The following is a 16789-nucleotide window of genomic DNA, read 5'->3' on the forward strand; positions in this document are numbered from 1 at the left end:
AGTTAAATATTGCAAATATTATTCCCGAATTGTAACATTTGAATATATTTATTTTTCATTTCAATAACTTACATATTTAATTATTTATATATACTTATTAAATTATGTTTTAAATATTTAAAACTTAATTTCTTTTTTTATCAAATCATATTAAATATTTATATGGTAGTTTCCAAATTTGATTCCAGATATGACAGTGTTATGAAAACAGCTGCAAATATTGCCCATGATGTCATTCGTTTCCCACAATGCCTCAGCAGCAAAACAACGCACGCGCCGTGCGCGTTTCTCAAGCGTCTCTCAAAGATGGCGGGTGTCCCCGATCCACTGGAAGATATGCTCTACTCCGAAGTGGACGAAAAAGCCGTCAGTGACCTCGTAGGCTCGTTGGAATCGCAGTTGGGTGGACAAAACAAGGCGGTCGGTCCTCAGGGCGACATCAGGAGACCCTCAAACGCGCTAAATCCACACTTGGGGAAATTACTGCCCGCCCAAGTAGGAACAACACTGGAGCAGCAGCGGCAGCCAGAGCGAAACCAGGAGGGAAACTCTCAAGAAAACGGGCCGGACAGGATACCGGCGTCTGGTGCTGTCCTGTCCACCGCGAACCTGCCTAGCACCTCTGCGAATTCGGTTACAGCCGCGAACCGGGTGCAATATCATTCATCAAATCCATCAACTTGTTCAAGTGACGCAGCACCTACAGACTCTCACCCCAAAACAAATCACATTGCGTCTGCTGTCCGGTCGGTTCCCGCCAGAATACAGACTGTGAACGGAAGCAGTGGCACGTTAAACGCTTCTGTTATCGCTTCTGCTCCTGCTTCTGTAAACGGTATTGACATTGGTTCAGGTGTAGGTAATAGTAAAAGCAACATGTCTGCTCCTGCTAGTACAAATACTGCTTTTGTGTCCGCTCAGCCCAACAGCACACTGCCACATGCGAATGTGTCACTAGATAGTCCAGCAAACCCCACCATTGCACTGCACAGGCCTCCTAACACCATCACAAGTGTGGTACACAACGGAGGTGACCCCAAAGTCTCAGGATTGCCCGTGCAGGGTGCCGGTCTTGTGCCGTTCACAAACACAGAGCCCAAATCTGACCCTCAAAACCAGATTAAAGCCATCGTCCCGAACCAGCTCCCCGGGACCCCAGTAGGGTTGCACCCCAGCACGTCTGCTCAGATCATAGTGTCGTCCAGCCCGGTGGTGACCTCACTTCCTGTGGCAAGCACGCCCTCTGCCCTTGCAAAGCCAGCAGCGACTGCTCTCGTAGGACAGCCTACGACCCTGTTGAGACCCGCTGCGCCCGTTCAGGGGACGGTGACCGCGACGCCCCCGCAGCGTCCAGGGGCTCCTACGACCCAGCTGATCGTCAGACCGCAGCAACAAACTACCATTCAGCTACCGCCGGGATTCACCATACCTCCAGGTAAAAGCTCAGGAAGCGTCAAGGGGACCAGTTGCCAAAAAGAGGGTGTTTAATGGGACGGTTCACCCACAAAAATAGAAATTCTGTCTTTATTTACAAACCTTAATGTTGTTCTGAACCTGAATGACTTTATTTCTTCTTCCAAACATAAAGACGACATTTTTGTGTAATATTTTTGTGCATAGCATGAAAGTAAATGGGGTCCAAAACAAAATAATATTGGACCCCATTGACTTACATTGTGTGGATAAAAAAAGTAAGCCGTACAGGTTTGGAACAACATGAGTGTAGTATTGTTACTACTTTTCCCAGCTGTTTTAATTACTCCTCTGATTTGTTTATGAATTTTTTCCTGTGTTCTTCTTGAGGTATGGTGCTGGTACGCACGGAGGCCGGTCAGCTGGCATTGGTTCCTCAGCAGGTCCTGGCCCAGGCCAAAGCTCAGAACCAAAATAAAGGCACCCTGTCACCGAGACCTGCTACACCCACTGCTGGAACCACTTTCAGAGTCACCACACCTGTTGCCCAGGTATGAGCAAGGCATTTAAAACTCTTGCTGCATGATAATACTCTGTTTCAGCAGTGAATAATAATTATATGAAGGAAACCCATCTCTGTTGACACTTTCAGTGCATCTCTTTTCCACGCAGTGAAACTGAATGGTGATTGAGACGGTCTCGCTGCATAACTGCTACTTTTATATTTCACAAATGAAAGGAGGTGGTTCTCTTGTGTTATAAATCACCTTTAACGTAGTTCATATGACTTTTGAAATGTTCTTAAAACCGTATGAAAGCTTTGTGTGGTGAAAAGGGTGAAATGTAAGTGATTTATCTGCAGACAATCTCATCCTGATTTTACTGTCAAATCAAATGTGGTGCAGGTTGCATGACAGTAACAACAAACATCATTATTTCTCGAGTGGCTTGTAACCAAATATCTCATTTGATTTGCTTCAGATCAAATCTTCAAATCTTCAGATTTGGTAACTAGCACTTAAATCAAGTATTTTCTGCTTTTTAAAATGCTTTTTTTGTCCTTTTTAAAGTCTAGAAGAACTTCCATTGAATAAAAAGATTCTTTGTCTATGCGAAGATTCTTGAAAAATTATTGTTTTGTCTGTTCTGCTTTAAAAAAATGACAACATGTGGGTTTGGAATGATGTAAAATTCATTTTGGGGTGTTTCATGTGGTGTTTATTATATTATTTCAAGCTTTCAGCTTGGGCAAAACATTTTTTTGTTGTGGTGCACAAAACATTTGGCTTTTATTTTTGTAGCAGAAGACAGCAGTGGTAACGATTACCTCGGCTCAGAAGCCCACCACCACAGTCATTACAGCAGGGGCCCGTGTGCAGCCCGCGCCACAGACAGTTCTTAAGCCCTCTGTGACCCCTCAGAGTCCCATCAGCACCTCTGCTGCTGCCCCAGCTAACAGAGCCCCTGTCCTCTCTCAGGTAGTGCTCCACTCTGTTCGTTCATAATGTAAATGACTATTGGTGGACATGGATTCTAATTCATTATCTGTTGTCAAATACTGTAATTTTTCATATAGGAAATGCAAGAGAATGTAAAGAAGTGCAAGAACTTCCTAGCAACGCTCATCAAACTGGCATCCCATAATTCCCCCTCGCCGGAAACATCTCGGAATGTGAAGGCACTAGTGCAGGATCTGCTGGTAAGTTTGAGCTGTTTAGTATGTTATGATTGAGACACTTCAGAATTGCTTCATTGTCAGTAAAAGATTTAATATAGTAGTTCATTGTGACAGTTAAATTGATAGTATTTCCTCTAGTGATATTCTCATGCTGAACTGTAGATGTCAGCAACTGCAGGACTCAAAAAAACAAACAACAAAAAAAAAAAACACACATTTTTGCCAGTTTTGAAATTCCAGAGAAAATTGCCTTTCAAAGTATAGTTATAATTAGTGTGTACATGCATTATATGCCACTGCAGAAGCGCTTCTGTGCCACCTTTACTGTGGAAATTTGGCATGATTGAGTTTTTATTTGTCCTGCCAGTATTTTTACAGGCTTTTTAGATATATTTTTTATCTTTTAATCGACTTTGTTTTTTTTTGTTACAAAAGTTTTCTTCAAATAATTGGCTAGAAAGATATGAATTCACGCTTAATTTCCAATGTGTTAAGTGTGACTTCATAGCTTTGTAGAAAATTATTTGTAGGAAAAAAAGGATAAATTAATTCTTGAAAAACCTCCAGCTCTGTAAATTTGTTGATTTTTACATCTGCCAAATTCACAACAATGTTTAATACATCATACAATCATGAATATTTAAGTTTTATTTCAGAGCCCTCAATTGTTTTCTTTAAACTTGAGCTGGTTATTGAAAATTGTAGTACTTAACATTTACATTTAGTCATTTAGCAGATGCTTTTATCCAAAGCGACTTACAAATGAGGACAATGGATGCAATGATATGCAAGTGCTAAGACAAGTCTCAGCTAGCTTAACACAGTACACACAGCAAGGGTTTTTAATTATATAATAAATAAGAAAACAGATAGAATACAAAAAGAATAGAGCAAGCTAGTATTAGAGGCCTTTTTTGTATTTTGTTAATTGTATAATAAATAAAAAGAAAACCAATAGAATACAAAAAGAATAGAGAAGCTATTATTAGTTTTTTTTTCTTTTTTAAGGAAATCAAGCAGTTAGTAAATTAATAGAGGGCAAGTTTTTATCTTAAAGAATAGAATTAATAAGAACATTAAATCATCTTTTCATAAAGCATGTGTAATTTTAGTTGAGATAACTGATGTGTATTTTTTCCTTCTAAAATCTGCAAAGGATGCAAAAATCGAGCCTGAGGAGTTTACAAATCGCCTGCAGACGGAGTTGAAATCATCTCCTCAACCGTACCTGATCCCTTTTTTGAAGGTAGGACTCAAAAAAGCAGTTGTGCTTATTGTTCTTAATTAAAAAAGCTTAAAGAGAGAGTTTCAAAAAATGAAAATTCTATTATTCACCCTCATGTGATCCCAAAACTGTATGACTTTGTGAGACACAAAAGAAGATACTTTAAAAATGTTAGTTAATTGTTTCAATTCCCATTGACTTCCATTGTATGGACAAAAAATGCAATGAAAGACAATGGAGACCGAAACTGTTTGGTTATCAACATTCTTCAAAATATCTATTTTGTGTTCAGCAGAAGTCATAGAATAATACAGATTTGGACAAAATGAGGGTGACCAAATGATGACAGAATTATAATTTTTGGGTAGACTATCCTTTAAAGGGACAGCATTTTTCTTTTGTGTTTTTTAAACCTGAAATCTTTTTCTCCTTCTCTTTGTACAGAAAAGCCTGCCTGCTCTGCGTCTGACTCTTCTGAACTCCCAGCAGTCTTTAACTCAGCTGTCTCAGACCTCTACTACATCCACCCCACTGACGGTGAACACCATTAAAGCTCCAGCGCCGAGCACACTGCCCACCACCGTATCTACCATCCGACCGGCTGCTGCCCTGGCTCCCACTACCACCATGGTACTCCTGCTTTCCTACGGTCTATTGTAGGCTTGGTCAATATATTATGTTTGAATATTCACAAAATCTATACAGTGTTCTGCCACTGAAATGATTATGAAAATTGGAATTATTTTAATGCATCTGTTTATTTGGCCATTAAGTTTACTCAGCTGGTGTTATTAGATAAATTTTATGATCTTAGGCTCAGTTAGACACTTTAGTGTCTCTAATTCAAACTTCAGTAGCAAAAAATGTTTGAATTTTCATATCCTCTGTGATTTTGTTCTCCTCGGGCTGTTAAGGCCTGGGGTTCAGGCTACTCCGACACGGATGCCGGTGGTGATTACACAGACGGTTCGTGCTCAAGGTAAGCTATTGAGAGACTTAATGAGCTTAGAGTCCATTTTAAACCCACTAAAGGAAAGTTATTGAGGCTTAAGTGTTCCTTTTCTCATGCAAGAGTCCAATGGCCCTTCCCCAGTATAATTACAAGTTTTATTGCAGGTGCTGTTGGGACACCCTTGCAAGTGAGGAGCCCCATGGGTGTGGCTGTTCATGCGTCAGCCAATCAGAAACAGAAGCTGAATGACCCTGGGGGTGGGACTTTCAGGTTGGTTTTCTAAGAGTCCAGTAGGAGGCAGCGTTTCTCTAGAATTGTTAGTTCTTTTAATGGCAATGGGGCATGACAGAATTTGAGAATGGGTGTGATGGAATGTTCATGACTATTTATTAATACAGCGAAGAAAAAATAAATCATTTTTAAAAGATATAAAATAGGTTTTGTATCAAACCCATTCTCCAGTGAGCTTTTCTTTAGTAAATAAACACTGGCAACTATACTTACAGTATTTATAGTACTGCGTATTTTACATGCATTTATTTTGACAGTAATTACAGTAATTTCACAGTAATTATAGTCCTGTATAAATAAATTAATACATCATTATAATAATATAATAATTATTTAATATTATATATACTAATATTATTTAAGTATTTATTACATAATATTATATATTAATAACATCACAACTAAACTGAAAATCTAAGTAAACCTTTGTGGGGGGTGTCTGGTTGTTTTCTTTTTATGATTACACACATGCACACACACACATATACAAGTTATATGTAATTTGTTTTATATACTTGTGAATGTGCAAGTATATATATATACACATTATAATATACCTGTTTCATGCATGGTGAAATTCTTCTTGTATCTCCTCCGTTTGTGTCTGCAGGGATGATGACGACATCAATGACGTGGCATCCATGGCTGGTGTGAACCTAAATGAGGAGAACGCCCGTATCTTGGCCACGGGTTCGGAGCTGGTGGGCACCCAGATCCGTTCCTGTAAGGACGAGGCCTTCCTTCCTCCCAGCCTGCTCCACAAACGTCTCCTGGAGACTGGTACGCAATAACCCGCCACTGCAATACTCTCATCGGCAGTCTGGCAATGTGCTTGTCAGGATCAGTTTCTCCTGGCAGGTTTACAGTCAGAAAGAGGTTTAGGCTGTACCGCCACTGTGTGGGCAGTTAATATTCTGTCTAATTACTGTATCAGTGTTGACTGACGTTGTTTGAGGGCGGATCTTTAAATGGGTGTGGGATTATGAATGGATTTAAACAAAAAGCTGATGAAAGCTGGCCCGATGAGACAGGAAAGATGTGTCACTCTTTTCTAAGCTTTATGATTCGGCTGCTTGATTTAAATGCCACACAGAGAGAAAGCTGTACAGATGATATTTTTGGCCAGATTTACAGTCAGGCATATGAATAAAGTATACAAGGGATCGGAACACTAATACTTTGTACTACATGAATTTAAAATCAACCAGCCAATCAGTAGCCTAAAAACTTAGAGTTATCAGTCATAAAGAAGCACTGTATAATTAGGCTAGATTAAGAAATATTAATGTAAATAGCTTTTTTGCCAAATCAAATTATATATATTTATGCTATATGCAGTTTTGCTCTTGGCATTATTGCTATTGCTGTTAATTCCTATATATTTATAAATGTACAAAATAACAAAGTAGGCAAAGCATTCTGGGTAATTTAATTGTTTTTTTTAGATGCCTAGCTAACTGTTATTTTTGTAATTATTTTATAGTATTTACTATTATAGTATTTATTCATATTTGTATATATAGAGTGACCCACCCTCAACTTAAAAAGCAGAGATTCAGTGATTGGTGACGTTCCAGTCTTCTCTCCTTTATCTCCACCTAAGACTAGGGCACCCTCTAGTGCACTTCCACTGGTCACTCACTTGCTAAGTCAGGCTAATGAATGTCCTGTGTCCGAGCTTGAGGCCTCCTCGGGCTGCGTATGAATAGTTTATAGGCCGTCTTCTGATGGCTCTCTGTTAGTTTGCTGTGTGCTGAAATGTGAGGTTGCCTCGGGCATCTTCCCTGACAAGGTCACTTGCATGCACTCTGAATGTCCCTGGCTAAACAAACAATGCACATTTCAAGGACTAGATGCCTTCGAATCTGTATACGTATAGATGCTACATGTAAACAAATAGGAATTTCTGCATTTCAGAGAAAATGTGAGTATGCTTGCAAGAAATGTTTCTTATTATCAATGATAAAACAGTTGTGCTGCTTAATTAAAGGGATAGTTCACCCAAAAATGAAAATTCTGTCATTAATTGCTCGCCCTCATGTCGTTCCAAACCTGTAAGACCTTCGTTCATCTTCGGAATGGAAATTAAGATATTTTTGATGAAATCCAAGAGCTTTGTGACTCTTAAATGACAGAAACGCAACTGACATGTTTAAGGCCCAGAAAGTTGGTAAGGAAATCGTTAAAATAGTCCATGTGACATCAGTGGTTCAACTGTAATTTTATGAAGCCAGGAGAATACTTTTTTGTGCACAAAGGAAACAAAAATAATGATTTTATTCAACAATTTCTTCTCTTCCGTGTCAGTCTTTGACACGCCTTCACGAGTTGAACCACTGATGTCACACAGACTATTTTAACGATTTCCTTACTACCTTTCTGGGCCTTGTACGTGTCAGTTGCATTTATGTCAATGGAGGGTCAGAAAGCTCTCAGATTTCATCAAAAATATATTATTTTCTGTTATGAAAATGAATTAAGGTCTTAGGGGTTTGGAACGACATGAGTGTGAGTAATTAATAACCAAAATTTCATTTTTAGGGTGAACTATCCCTTTAATATTTTTGTGACATTTCACAATATTACTGATGTGTACTTACTATACAAGCTAAATATTACCCATAATTCCTTGGAAATAAAGACTAGTGGAAGTCAGCTGTCTTTTCTCCATTACTAAATAGGAAAAGGTGTATACAACACAAAATAGGGTCCGGAGATCTAGACCAGACGCCCAAATTCTATACATGCAATCTGCAAACTTACTGCACCAGCATCTCATTAATAATGATTAGTTAACCTTTGCATAAATCACTTTAAAGATGTCTTAAAGAGCACGAAGAATCAGGAGACTGTCGTATAGACGTGAGGCAGGTCTTTGGATCCCTCTCATCCAAAAAAGCGCCTTCCATTATTGTATTTAAGCAAACTCTTTCTCCCCCTGTGTGCTTGATTTAGCACACAGTGCATACCAATGAGTGCCTGCGGATATGTGCTATTACATGGAGCCCGGCTGTGGTTGTTATGCTGTCGCCAGGGGGGTAGAGTGTGTTAAAAATGTAAATCTTCCTCCGGGGGAGTTCTGTGTGTGTGTGTGTGTGTGTGTGTGTGTGTGTGTGTGTGTGTGTGTGTGAGAGATGATTTCAGCTTGATGGCTGGAGGAGGGTGCGGGGAGGAGGTGTGTTGCGCCACCTGCTGGATATGATGTGGAGAGAGTGATGGGGAAATGAGTGTGTGGGTGTGACAGATGCAAAGTGTGGCAGTGAAGTGTTTACCAGTTAAATTAGGTCATATCATGAGGTAGGTTTGAGAAGCAAAACAATAATACTTGTCTTTTAATTGGTTTGGTGCTCCAGGCTCAAAGAATCACTTTTCTTAACTTTTCCTCTACCTTCCCGAGCACCTTTAACACCAAACTTTGTGTCGTTTCAGCCAAGAAGTTCGGCGTGACTGAGGTGTCAATGGAGACGGTCACTCTCATTTCTCACGCCGCTCAGTCCAGGCTGCGCTCCATGCTGGAGAAAGTCTCGGCTGTTGCGCAACACCGCGTCGACTCCTGCAAAGTAAGAACCAATACTTGAGCCGCTCCCTCCAGAACTTCAAAGAGAAACCACAAACTGACTTTTCCCGCCGAACATTTCTCATTATACATCCTTTATGCTGAAAATGCAAGTGTTAATGTTAACCCTAACCTGAGTCTTGATCGTGGAAGATGCACTAATAAGAGTAGACCACACTAGTAAGACGTAAAAGGGTAAGACTTTTGTTGTACAGCATCATACGAACTACTTATAATTCCTATTATAACTCCAAAGCAAAAATCAATCATAATTAGTTTTTTTTAATTAATCAGTTGTTCTGACATGATTAAAGATGTACTTTGGTGTTGATGACATAACTTAGAATTATGGACTGAAATATAATAATTGTGAAATATTAGTAATTCAAAAATAATGGAATATATTTTAAAATGTGATTTATTTCTGTAATGATAAAGTAAAATTTTCAGCAGCCATTATTCCGGACTTCAGTGTCACATGATCCTTCAGAAATCTTTCTAATATGCTAATTTGGCAGTCAAGAAACAAAACAGTTGTGTTTAATATTTTTGTGGAAACCATAAGAGATGCGTCAATCCTAAAATAATTCAGAAACCAAATTGGTATTGATTGTAATAGGTTGTAATTGTTAATGTAGAGCACCAAAGCTTCCTGTGTTTATTGGTAAGTAAAAATGACAGATTTTATATTATTCATTATTTAATTATCGTATCTTAAATGATTCTGGTTTTGCTAAAATTCTTATCATAGAAGACTGAAAGGAATGGAGCTTGAGGAAAAAAAATTGTGGAAATCTAGACTTTTATTTTGTACTAAGAAGAAGAAAAATGACGCAAAGAGAATACGGTGTCATGTTGCAATTTGTTCCATTCTGATTTTGCAACAAACTGTTCAAAATGAGTAACTGGCATGGGTTTATGAAGTCAGCCTGTTGACATCAGCGAAAAACAAGCCAAACTTGAATAGAGACGGGAAAAGTTGGCCCAGCGAGTGAGGCACAGCCTCAGTGCAAAAGAAAGCGCGCGAGAAGAGATGAGAAGAGCAGTGCCGTTCCCGCTGCTAATAGGCTATAGCCTCAGAAGTGCATTAAAATGTGTGGGTTCCTTTGTGTGTGTGTGCGTCACTCTGCTTTGGTCCTCCGCTGCGCCTCATGCTGCTCTTTTACCTGCAATGCTAGAACAACCATCGCAGGAAAAAGAGTCTGGGGTTGCCTCGCAGAAACACTGCGAAACACACAATTATTACATTAGTTCTGGGTGACCTACTAACTTAACTTTCATTTACGCTCAAAAGGGAAAAGAGTGAAACTTTAGGCGAGCTTGAGAAAAAGTTAGTTCACTCTTACAACAACATAAAGGTGATGAACATGTTGATGAGGAGTTTTGTTTTTTCTTTCCGCAGGATGAGGAGCTGTGCGAGCAGACGTCGGATGTGCGGACCCAGCTGAAGTTCTTTGAGCAGCTGGAGAAGATTGAGAAGCAGAGGAAAGATGACGAAGAACGGGAGCTGCTAATGAAAGCCGCAAAAGTAGGTTTGAGTGATGCGGGAGTGGCCGTTGGCGCCAGTCTGCCCATCAGCGCCTTGCCAGTGAACGCTGGCTTTTCCCGCACGTGTTTGGCCACTGTTTAAAAGAAACCGGTTGTGCTTTTAAGCCTCGGAGAGAAAAGGCAGTGTTATTAAGACACAAGATTGCACTTGGTCTGCTTCATACTGTAGCAAATTGCAGTAATGGCAAAGCCAGAGGGATTTATCCAGTCTCGAGTTGATTTGATTGTACTGTTGCCTGGACTGGAGTACATCAGGGGAAAGGAAATGAGTCTTCTTTTAGGGAGCGAGAGAGGATGTTTTAAATTTGCCTTGAAGTTGCTTTCTTTCTAAGGAAGTGACACTACCTCACTCACTGAATTTGTTGGGGGAAAAATATAATGTTATATGTAATGGATGAACCTTAAGGCATCACTACCTTTTTGGCACCAATCAAGTGAACGCTGCTTATAAATTAATCAAGACTACATGGCTTTTTTAAAAACTGCTATATAGGTAGACATGAGGTTTAGTTCTGGGTTTTAAGCCATATTGGCAGGGATGGACTGGTAGGTGGTTTTTGACACTAAATTTGTATATTTTAGATGTAAGGATTCACCAATATTAAAGTTCTGGCTTATACAGATAAGACAGTAATTATTTTAAAATTATATAACTGATAAATGGATGATACCAAAATTCTGTACTAGTTAAATAAGTTATAAAAAAAAAAAAGCTGGAAATAAAATCTTCACTTATAATATATATATATATAAAACAAATACAAAAAACTAAACTTAGACATTTTAGATACTGCAAGTGAATTTAGGTGTCAATCTTATAATGTACATTATGAAAAAAATCAATATTCGTTTTGAGAATTGGGAGAAAAAAAATTAACTTGGAGGATAAAAGGATAAGATTCAAAAGTTATAACAAAGAAAATTAGCATGAATAATTAAATACCCAATACGAATAAAGGACAAATTGTAATATCAGCTTATAATAAATGTAAAGTCAATTTTTGAGAGGATAATCAATGTTATTTTCTGTGGTAATGAACTATATCACAGATACTGCCAATACAATTTGTACTGAACAAATCCCATCTCTCTCAGTCTGTTCAGGAAGTACATATTACTTGATATTAAAATTCTGGTTTATATAAGCCAATAATTATTTTCATGTTCCGGCAAATAACCAATAATTGTCAGATATTAAAATTATATATAAAAAATGCATTGTTTTGCATGCTAAAGGTGAGACATTGCAACATTATATTGTACAGTATCAAAAATGTATATTAATTTCAAGATTTACGCTAATATTACATTTTACAGTGATGTTAGTTAATTAGAAATTATTACATTAACTTCAGGGGGTATAAGATGATGATCTAGACCTAGATCTAAATGTAAAAATATGAAGGAGGAACTGAGAATAAACAATGTCCAAAATAATTAATATCCAAAATTGGTCGCTACCACTCAATTCAAATCATTTCTCAAATTTTTTACAAATAATATCTGTAATATCGGCCGATACTTAATGTACACAATTTTGTGGCACGATACTTGAATTGAAACCAGAACATTCAGGGTTTTTAAATTATTATTATTTTATTTATTTCTTTTACTGTGATTTGAGTTAACCAAAACCAATTAAATCCCATCTCTCTCTCTATATAAATCTGTTCAGAAATGGAATTGCGTAATACTCACATATCAGTTCCTAACTGTTTCATTTGTGCAATGGCACTTGAGACTGCATATAGATTCCAAAGCAGCAACAAACGGCTAGTAGCAACCTCCCAGCATGCATTGCTCTCCCTTGAAGTTTCACTCCTTAAGATAAGGTGGGGATGTGACAGTTCCCCACAGGAATAGGACATGGCAACATGAAAGCAGAGGTAATTAGTTGACTTAAACGACAAAAGCTGATGATGACGCCGACGATGTCCCGCTCCAGAGTGACTCCCAGTGCACCACCGTCCCAATTCTAATTAATGCAGTCGGCTAATTGAGATGTCTACCAGAAGATAATTGTTCTTGTTTTCTGTTGCCGGTCTCACATAAATACTGTTTGGGAATAGACTTGACCCATTTACATTTTGTTTGTCATCATGGTAGAATTATTGTCACACGCGCTTAATGTTTTCTTAATGTACAGCAAAATTTTAGGTAAAGGGGTGGTATTTTTTGTCATTATTCTCTGGTAATAGTGTTGCTTCATATTTGTATGCTGACATTTTTCCTGTGAAACAAAAATTTTAAGAATATTTACAGCAAAAAAAAAACATAAAATCAGTTTGGCATAGCATATGAGTAAATAATGACAGTATATTAATTTTTGGATGAACTGTTTCTTTATGTTTGTTACTTTTTGCTCTAATTTTGTTCATCTAAATTGTGTATCTAGTTTAGTTCCAATGTTTCTCTTTGCTTGCAGAGTCGCTCGAGGCAGGAAGATCCCGAACAGGCTCGGCTTAAACAGAAAGCTAAAGAGGTGAGCTTTATGGAAGACTATTTAATAGTACTAATAAAAGTGCTCGACATACATTTTTCATGATTATGCCATTGCTATGACTTTGACATCATTTAGACTGACATTGAGACAAATGGTCTCATACGTTTCCTAACAAGTTTATTACCGCATGGGGGGGAAGTCATCATTTTGCTCAGATGTCACACCGCCCTGCTGTCATCATGAGTCTAATATGGGCTAATCTTTGGCTTGTGGGGGGCATGACATGTCTGAGCACTAGAGATTTTTCATCAGGTTTAATAGCAATGAAAGCAAAATGACTTCATTTCGTGGAAGAAAAAGCAGGTATTTTGAAGAATAGTTGCTGTTTTCTATTCAGGAAGAATGAATGGGGACTGGTGCTGTCAATTTTCAAACAAGATACCAAAGCACTATAAGTACCAAAAATGATTCATATATATGTGCTATAGCTTTGTGTTTCTGAAGCCTGAAAGCTCCAGTCCACAATCGTTGTTTTTGCGTGATCAAGTGTAACTAGAAAAAAAATTCCTTGTGTGACTTTGCATATACTTTTTTTTTTTTTTTTTTGAAGTGACCTTTGAACTTGGATTAGTTGGGCAAAAAAAAGTCCTCATTAGCACAGTGAACAGCTTTGAGGCTGTAATTTTCATTGAATGCCAAACAGGAACTAACAATTTTGGATACAGAAATTGGCCAGTTTTTAGAAAGGAAAAAAACACATTTGTTTTCTCACATTTCCCCTCCGTTCTGTAAATAAGCAGTTTACACACCATATGTCGCTATGTCACCATATGTCTCTGTTTGTACTGACAACCACTGTTAGATCTCATCTGTCAAAGAGGATCTTTTCTGAACCCCAACGATCATTTGAAGCATGTTTTATTCAAATCTAGAGCCGCAGAGCCCATTGTCTCTCTGTTGCTGTGGATATATTGTTTGTTTCAGCACTCTGTTGTTTTTCTTACCTGAGGGCATATCGTTATGGAGAAAGAGAGAAGCACTTCTTGAAGCTTCTTTGGTCTTGCTGCATCTCCTTTTTTCAGATCACAGTATTGCTAACTAGACTAGTAAAGAGAAACGCTGAACAACACAGTTCTGTGTATTTATTTACATGGTTCACCTCAAAGCAAAATGGCAGCTCCTCTTCTTTGTTGAAAACCTGTCTTAAAGCCTAGACAGCTGCCTCTGAATCTCTGTCTCTGATTTCTTACCTTGCTCTTACTGAAACAAGAAGTTGGAGTGGAACATGTTAAAAGGGTCATGTCCTTTTTTATATAGGAGATTTTTAGGGATTCAGAAAATATAAGCTGGCAGTAGTTTTTTATTTTACCCAGGCAGCAATGTGTGTGTGTAATTTTATATATAATCTAAAAAATTATATAATTTTAATATATATATTTTTTGCTTATATATTTATTTAGATTTTTCATTAAATATTCTACAAATTAAATATAAATGCAAAAAATTTAAATATACTTGGACATCATATGCAAATATTTATAATTTTATAATATATAAAAGTGTATATATTTTGTTTGCTTAATTTGAATTTTAAATTATACAGCTGTAAGCCCATACACACACACTTACAGTATATATAAATTTGAACGTCATAAAAAAAAAGCTTTTGCTTAATGTTTTCAACAATCACTTTTATTTATATAGCTATAGTATATTTTCGAATTGTAAAGTGTTAAACACCCGTGGAGGTGTTATTTTTTTATTGTATTTTAACCGTACAGATTGTTTGTTGATTCAGTCAACAAAACAAACCAATCAACATCTTCATTTAGCGCCCAAGATTTTCATAACTGCACGTGTTGTACACATATTCTGATACTAGTGGGATGTGAAAAGAGTTTTTGGAAACTTGGTCTGCTGTCTTGTTTTCTTGGATTGTTACATTGGCTCATTATCAAGGGTTTACGCCTTGTGCTTCACCTTGTTAATAAGGAGTTCTGGAAGGTGATAGATCCTCCGAACACCCCAGAGCTCAAAACTGCCACTCACTCGCAGAGAGAGCTCAGCAGCTGATATTCAGCATATCAAAGACTCCCAGAATTGTGCTAGAATTAGGATCAGGAATAGTGTTTCGTGTTTTCTCACGTCCTTGACTTCATCCAGCACCCTAATTGAACCGCTACACTCGGCATCAACCTGTGCGGTTATTAAGGTGTTTCTCTCAGGCGAGTAATTCTGGTGGGCCGGACTGCAGATAAGGATCAAGAGAGATGGAGAGCAGTGCTGGCAGGCTCACTCTTTCTGCCTTTCTCTCTTGTGCCTGACCTTTTTAAATGATTATAGACTACGAGCATTTCTTTCTTCACCGCCTCCTGTCTCTCTGTCTCACAAGTACACAGGTAGGCAACTGAGAGAAAATGACATTTCATCAAAACTAGTAGTTTCTAAACGCAGCCGTTTGCGCAAGTCCACATCAGCATCACCTCAAAGTAATATAGCAATATACAAAATATATATATTTTTTTAATTTATTTTATATATAATTACATTTCTGTTCAAATGTTTGGGCTCTGTACATAGACCTAATTTTTTTTAAAATATGCATTTTAAAATATGCATTTAAAAAAAGCATAATATAATATTTTCAACTTTATTAATAATGTTTCTTGAACAGCAAATCATTATTTCTGAAGCATCATGTGACACTGAAAACTGGAGTAATGATGCTGAATTCAGCTTGGCATCACAGGAATAAATTATATTTTAAAACATTAAAATAGACATCAACTCTTTAAATTGTGAACTCTCTCTCTCTCTCTTTCTCTCTCTATATATATTCATATTCTAAAAATGTGTAAACAGGATTTTCATCATCTATTAATATAATATAATGACTGCATATAGATTCCATATAGATTATCAACTTGAAGTTTCACTCGTATCTTAAGGAGTGAAACTTCAAGGGAGAGCGATGCATGCTGGGAAGTTGCTACTAACCGTTTGTTGCTGCTTTGGAATCTATATGCAGTCTCAAGATGATTATAATTATGATTTTAATTGATACTAGTTATGATTTTAAAAAAAAACCTAAAGAACAATGCATTTTAAGGTCAAGTGTATAATTTATGACTGAAATAGTTCAGTTCGACCATTAGTCATCCAAACAAATAGTCCTGCCCCAAAGTAGCACAACTGGTTAAGAAACATTATTTTTTATATTATAATATTTATAACATCGAAAAGAAATTACACACTTTAGCTTTCATTTCTGAGGTGATAACTGGACTCTGTTTGAAATAAATGTAAAGCATTCATTGTTATTGCATACTATATTGAATACATACTGGTTTACAGTATGTAATGTGCAGCAAGTAGTATGCTACTATTTCATTCTGAACACAGCCGTAGTGTTGCACGCTTCTGATTTTAAGGAAGTGAGTGGAGGTTCTCCAATCAGTATTCACAGTGGTGAACAACCGTGTTAAAGTTGAGCAGCAGGTTTTGTGATTGAGGTCAGTCATTAAACAGTGATTATGTGGAACTACAGAGCTCTGGATTACAGATGGCATAACTAGGTTCCCCTTTCACTCCTCATCAAATAATCGAATATGATCGCAAGTCAGCGCTCTAGCTGCAGGCGGTGAGAGAAGATCAGCCGCGACACCAAACAGTCCCTGTCCTCC

General features: G+C 37.6%; 1 protein-coding gene across 2 annotated transcripts in view; it reads left to right on the top strand.

Annotated features, from left to right (window-relative positions):
• Window positions 1-240: 240 nt before the first annotated feature.
• The window catches only part of LOC109052256 (transcription initiation factor TFIID subunit 4-like), a 39345-nt gene continuing 22796 nt past the window's right edge, over window positions 241-16789 (top strand). The window contains exons 1-12 of one of the 2 annotated variants that reach the window (XM_042752556.1): window positions 241-1435; window positions 1804-1964; window positions 2715-2891; window positions 2990-3112; window positions 4248-4337; window positions 4761-4946; window positions 5229-5295; window positions 5433-5538; window positions 6170-6339; window positions 8989-9119; window positions 10518-10643; window positions 13089-13145. In XM_042752556.1, coding sequence (XP_042608490.1) covers window positions 307-1435; window positions 1804-1964; window positions 2715-2891; window positions 2990-3112; window positions 4248-4337; window positions 4761-4946; window positions 5229-5295; window positions 5433-5538; window positions 6170-6339; window positions 8989-9119; window positions 10518-10643; window positions 13089-13145 — 2523 coding nt within the window. In that variant the 5' untranslated portion in view covers window positions 241-306. The remainder of the gene's footprint in view (window positions 1436-1803; window positions 1965-2714; window positions 2892-2989; window positions 3113-4247; window positions 4338-4760; window positions 4947-5228; window positions 5296-5432; window positions 5539-6169; window positions 6340-8988; window positions 9120-10517; window positions 10644-13088; window positions 13146-16789) is intronic. The other variant, XM_042752555.1, reaches the window with a different exon arrangement.

Source organism: Cyprinus carpio, chromosome B25 (genome assembly GCF_018340385.1).
Source record: "Cyprinus carpio isolate SPL01 chromosome B25, ASM1834038v1, whole genome shotgun sequence".
Lineage (NCBI taxonomy): Eukaryota > Metazoa > Chordata > Actinopteri > Cypriniformes > Cyprinidae > Cyprinus > Cyprinus carpio.